This window comes from Antechinus flavipes, chromosome 6 (genome assembly GCF_016432865.1).
Source record: "Antechinus flavipes isolate AdamAnt ecotype Samford, QLD, Australia chromosome 6, AdamAnt_v2, whole genome shotgun sequence".
In the NCBI taxonomy this organism is placed as follows: Eukaryota; Metazoa; Chordata; class Mammalia; order Dasyuromorphia; family Dasyuridae; genus Antechinus; species Antechinus flavipes.
Window position 1 is genome coordinate 247,850,378 of NC_067403.1, and position 6,438 is coordinate 247,856,815.

Below are 6,438 nucleotides of genomic sequence, written 5' to 3' on the forward strand. Positions count from 1 at the left end.
AGAGAGAACTATGGAAACTAAATATAGATCAACAGGGAGAGGGGGGGAGGGAGGGAGAGAGAGAAAGAGAGAGAGAGAGAGAGAGAGAGAGAGAGAGAGAGAGAGAGAGAGAGAGAGAGAGAACAAACACAAACACTATCTAGAATCATTGATGAGTCAGTTATAAAGCTTTTTATCTCTTCTGGGATGCCTATAGGAGCATGTGGCATCTGACTTGCATACCCCAAGTAACCATCAAACTATACCTGAAGTCAAGATTTCTTTAAATCCCAGGAAAGGGAGTTGGCAAACCTAATATGTAGCTTCTGGAATAAAAGGTTCCTGTCAAGACTGTGTTTATTCCGCATGGCATACTAGATATAATGCTTAACTTGGACCCTGCAATAAATGGATTTAAATACAGCTTCTGTCACCTACTGTGTCACCAGGGATAGGTCGTTCAACATCCCTTTGCCTCAAGTTTCTCAGGATTAAAATAGGAATAACAATATCCATAGTATTTACCTTATATGGTTGTTATTAAGCTTAAATGAAAGGATGCATGAAAAATACTTTGAATGCCTTAAATGACTATGTATTTGTGTATGTAATAGATTTTTGGAGAATTAGCCATGTGACTCTCAAAAAGTAATTTAACCCTTTCTAACCTCAGTTTCTTTATCTTTACATTGGGGGCTGGGGGGAGAGAGACAATTGGACTTGATCGTCTCTAAGGTACCTTGTAGCTATAAATATTGATTCTATGAAATGATAACAGTATCTTCTATCTAACAATATCTATTAAATAAAGGTTAGATATTATTTGTCCTATTCAAGAATGGTGCATTCAAAGGCACTTTAGGTCTGCTTTCTCTAGGCTGATACAAAACTCTCATTTTGTTTAAAACCCTACTGATACTAATTCTCTGGGCTGTCTAAACCAGGTGGAAAAAGTCTAGGCTGGGATGCTTATCTGGCACCAATTGGCCTGCTTCCAAGTCAGAATTAATATTCAGACTCCAAATGGGAATAAGGCTATAATATTCATATTAACATAGGGTTTAAAGCTGAAAGGTGGCCTCAGAGATTACTTACTGCAAACTCATCATTTTCATGTGGAGAAACTAGGGTCAGAAAGGGAAAGTAATTTATTAAAGTTTATCCAAGGAGCAAAAAAGAGAGACAAGATTTGAACTCAGGTCCTAAGCATGCAAAGGCAACTTTTTTTTTTTTGTATTATGCAATAACTCTTCTCTAACAGGTATATCTGCTTAACAGTGGATATGATATACATATCCTATGATTATATATATTATAACATAATACTCCTATTAATGTATTACTATAATGCTTTAATTATGGCTTTGCTCTTATAAGGGTACTTAGCACAGTGTAAATGTGAATTAAATGTACAGTATAATCAGACTTTTCATTTTGCATTTATATGTGTGTGTATATATATAGCTATAAAAAACATAATGATATGTACCTATATATGTATAAATATGTATGTATATATACATACACACACATATATACATACATACATAATATATATAACACATTTCAAATAAAAGAAAAATAAAATTAAACTGCATGCTTCTTAATTATAATGAATATGTTTGGTCCTGTAGAAGAGATAAAAAAAAGTAACTCCTTTCCTGCATTGTATAGATCCCCACTTCATTAGGAACCAGTTGTCATAGTGGGAAAGCTTAAGTACAGGGCTTTTAGAGTTAACTAGGACATTGATTATCATACCTTATTGCTAATAATGATGACATGATAGGATTTCTTCACTTAGACACCCTTTAAAAATATGATTATAATTTTGTTTCCCAGAGAAAAATCTCCAAGATTAAATCTAAAACCCTTTACTTGGGCCATTAAAATCCTTCAAGTCTTGCCCACTATTTTTTCAGTCTCCCTATTCTTTACTCTCTTGCAATGAACTCTTTTGATTCTATGACACTGGCTTCTTTGCTGGTCCTCAAACAAGCTTTTCCCAGCTTTTCCCAGACTGTCCTTCATCGTGGGAATTCTCTTTTGGTTTATCTCTGCCTCCTTGTTTCCATGGTTTCCTTCCCAGATAAAGTTCCATCTTCTGCAAGAAGTCTTTCCCAATCCCTCTTAATGCAAAGTGCCTTCACTTGTTGATTAATTTCCAATTTATCCTATAAAAAGCTTATTTATATACACATTTTTGCATGTTTTTCCTCCTTTAGATTGTGAGATCCCTGAGAGCACAGACTGTATTTTGCCTTTCTTTGTAACCCTAACACTTAGCACAGTGCCTGACACATAATGCTCGTTGATTTGTTTTTGTACTTCTGTCAATGAAAAGACCATTATGCACTAAAAATTTTAACTTGACCTGTTTTTATTTACATGGCATTAACCAAGTTGTTTAGAGGTTGGACTAAAGTTTTCTTCATCTTAAAGTCTGTAATTTGGTTATCCTATGATCTTCAAATGGGCAAGTTCTAGAATAGGGACTACATAAGAGGGATAGTATATTTATAAAAAAGGTTTAGATAGATATTAAAAAACTCATAACAACTTGACTTAGATGACATATTTGCTCTTTCATTGTAGTTTCAGGCAAAACTGTTGAATAATCAAACAAATAGAAAAGACCTACAAAGTATAGGAAACTATGTATTAGACTCATGTTTTAAAGAGTTCCATTTCTTTAACTCATGAGACATCCACCCTATAGCTTCAGAGTTTCAGAAGCTCCATTGTGAATCACAGATTTTTTCAGAGCTTCTTTGACATCCTTGTTCCATAGGGAATAAATGAGAGGATTAAGCAGAGGTTTGAAAAAGGTATAAATCAAGGCAAACTGCTGGTCCTTGTCCTTTGAGTTGTTCCATCTGGAACAAAAGTAGATCAGGAAATTGCAGCAATATTGTAGTAGGACCACAGTGAAGTAGGAGGAGCAGGTGGCCTTCTAGCTCCCTTCTGCTGAGTGGTTATGCAAGATAGTGATAGCAATAAAAATAAGAGATGTAGGTAACTAGGAAGCCAATGGTCAACACAAAGATACCCACCATATGTAGGATAGCCTGGTGTATGTGAGTATCCTTACAACTAACCATAGGAGAGATGGTGTCAAGAGGATGTGATTGATCTCTAGGTGATACATACAGAAGAGAAAGGAGCAAAGGCAAATAGCTAGATCAAGGGCTAACCACCATGTGGAGACACAACTGCTGGATCATGATGAATACATAGTGCAGGAGATGTCAAATGGCTACATTATGGTCATATGCTATAATAGCCAGCAGGAAGCAATCAATCCCACCAAAGGTGAGAAAAAAATGTCTGGGCTCCACAGCCAGCCAATGAAGTGAGCTTCTAAGCTCCAAAATTGGAGAGAAGCAAGGGCACAGTAATAGCAGTATAACAGATTTTTAGGGAAGATTAATTGGACAGGAAGAAGTACATGGAAGTGTGTAGGGAGATGTAGGCCCACACAATCCCAATAATGGTGCTATTACCACAGAGGATCATTATGTAGAGAAGGAAGAAACAGAAAAGGAAAACCTGGATACTGGGGGAAGTGGTTAAAACTTGGAACACAAACTTGAAGGGACCAGACTAGTTAAAATGGAAAGTATTGGAAGAAGATATCTCACCATCTTCACTGAGCTTCATGACCAAAGACATATACCATCCAATGGTAAGTGTGTCCAAGGATGACTATGATGGGACAAAAGGGAGTTGCCTCTCAGTAGGGTTTTTCTTATCTACATTTTCCTAAGTTTCAGAGCAATGAGTCTAGAAGAATTCTTAGGGGATCCACTCAGAAGATCATCCATGAAGAGTTGACGTTTTCCAGTCTGTTATGTAGGGTGGGACCTCTTCTGTAAAAAGGGTTTTAAATCTAGATTTCAAGGTACATCTTTCTATTCACTGATAACTGAAACTTACCATTTAGCATGAGGACAATATTATCTTTTACTTTGCAGTGTTATTTTGAGGATCAAATAAGATAGTATATGTAAGGAGGATTCATCGCATGGAACATACTCAAAATTGCTCTTCTTGGTTCTAGTTAATTACATGGAACATTTGGGGTCTTCTTCTGCTTGTATGGTGATTATACTCTGAGAGAATTTGGATTTTTTTTATGACAACAAACCTGTTAAAGTCCTGTTCCTAAAGGTTCAAAATTTATTTCTCTTAATAGAATATTCTTTATCTCTAGGAATCCAGAAACCAGAATTTCTAGTGTCAGTTCCAGTTGGTACCCAGCTCTAATGAAAGATAAACAGAAAGCACTGTGTGTCATTTTAAAAAGGTTTCAGTCTGCTTATTAAAAAAGTTTGTATTTTAATTTACATTTGCTTATCTAGGTAGAGAATCACAGAACAAAACAGAACAAAAAAACCAATAGTGACATGGATCTAAACAATCAATAAGCCAGCTGATATGTATTTATTAAGCACTCCTTATGAAACTGAAGAAACTAAGGAACTATGAATTGTGGGAAATGACACACTGGAGTTATACTTTTTAAGGGCTCTACTTCTTAGCAACCATCAAGTCTCCTACCCTCCACCTTCACAGATTCTCAAAGGCCGCCTTTTTGCTCATGGCTTTTTTCAGAGCATTTTTGACATCCTTGTTCCTTAAGGTATAAATGACGGGATTGAGGAGGGGAGTGACAAAGGTATAGACCAATGCAAGATACCGATCTTCATCTGCAGGAGTGCTTGATGGGGGTCGAAAGTAGACCAAACTGCAGCAGCCATATTGTAGCAGGACCACAGTGAGATGGAAGAGCAGGTGGAAAAGGCTCGCTGGCGTCCCTCAGCTGAAGGAATGTGCAAGATGGCGATGGTAATGAAGACATAGGAAATGCAGATGAGTAGGAAAGGGGTGGTCAGCACAAGGATGCTTATCACGTAGAGGACAGCCTGTGGCACACGAGTGTCAGCACAAGCTAGCTGTAGGACAGGTGGTATATCACAGAAGAAATGGTTGATCTCCAGGAAGCGTCCACAGAAGGGTAGGGTGAAAACCAATGATGTGAGTGGCAGTGAAAGAAAAAAAGCCAGACCTAGGGGTCCAGCCACCATTTGGGTACACAGCTGTGGGGTCATGATGAGAGTGTATTGTAGGGGATGGCAGATGGCTACATAACGATCATATGCCATGACAGCCAATAGGAAACAGTCGGTGCTGCCAAGGGTGGCAAAAAAGAACATCTGGGTTGCACAAGCAGTCAATGAGATGGGTTTCCTTTCCCCCATGATGTTGGAGAGCATCAGAGGTACCAAAGTAGTTGTATAACAGATCTCCAGGAAGGACAGGCTGGACAGGAAGAAGTACATGGGGGTTTGCAGGGAGATGTTTGTGTACACAGCCCAGATAATGGCAGCATTCCCACAGAGAATCATTACATAGAGAAAAAGGAAGAAGCAGAAGAGGAGAACCTGAATTTTGGGGGAAGAAGTGAACACTCTGAATATAAATTCAGTGGGGCCAGATTGGTTGAGATGAATAGTCGCAGGAGAAGACATGTCACCTATCAAAGAAAAATAGAAAGTCAGGCCAAGTTCCTGAATTTCCTTAATATCAGCAACTCTTAATGCTATTTCTAGAGAATAGACTGATAGAATCTTGAACTTTCAATATATTAAAGATCCTTTGGCAGAAATAGTTTTAACTCTTTGGTTTTTAATTTCACTGTTTCATGGAGCAAGTAAAATTTCATGATCTCTCTGCTGCCATCTTTCTCTTTCAGTTTAATAGTGTAAATTATCAGTGCAAAACTCTTTATGCTTATTCTCTCATCCTTGTACTTGAAAAGGCAAGTTGAGTCTTGGGAGGCCAATTGACTAGCATTGTGGGGGTAATCCTGAGTGGTTGTAATTTTTAACATCATTTCTCATGGACTCCCAATATGAGAAATCTTCCAATATTACTTAACAATGGTTAATTAATTTGCTTTTTCAGAAGTATATGTATTGAGACGGTTTAGAAAAGATAGCAATTAGAAAAAAATGCTTCTTAAACCTAGAAATATATTTTCTTCTATGTAGTGGAGTCTTGGAAGAGCATAACCTCAAACTTAAAGTGCTTGGTAGGTAATATACCCTTTTAACCTAGGACCATTCTTCCCTAATGCACTCTTGTTCACAAACACAGAGACATGCATCACACAAACACAAATTATCTACAAGAAAAGCCTCTCTAGGGCTATCAACTCTAACTTCATTGATGAAGGCAATGAGAAAGTAAATAGAGGGTATAATCACCAAGTGGTACCTTCAGGGCCTAGAAATCTTTTTCTTTACTGGCATAACCACCAATAGTACTTCTGGGAGTGACATAATCAATGGACCTTGAACATATTCCCTAGCCCAGTTGGGCCAGCATCTTCCAGGGTCAGGTTTATTGGCTTCTGGACCAAAGCAGTGCTGGCATTGATCATGGAAGTCAATTTTT

The 6,438-nt window shown here is 37.6% G+C and overlaps 1 protein-coding gene and 1 pseudogene across 1 annotated transcript; both read right to left on the reverse strand.

The window, feature by feature from the left end:
* Positions 1–2,692: 2,692 nt before the first annotated feature.
* LOC127541614 (olfactory receptor 10Q1-like) lies at positions 2,693–4,056 on the reverse strand (annotated as a pseudogene).
* Positions 4,057–4,548: 492 nt separating this feature from the next.
* LOC127541927 (olfactory receptor 10Q1-like) lies at positions 4,549–5,510 on the reverse strand. The gene is given in 2 exon segments (XM_051967265.1): positions 4,549–4,766; positions 4,769–5,510. Coding segments are annotated over 2 exon segments (960 nt in total).
* Positions 5,511–6,438: the final 928 nt, after the last annotated feature.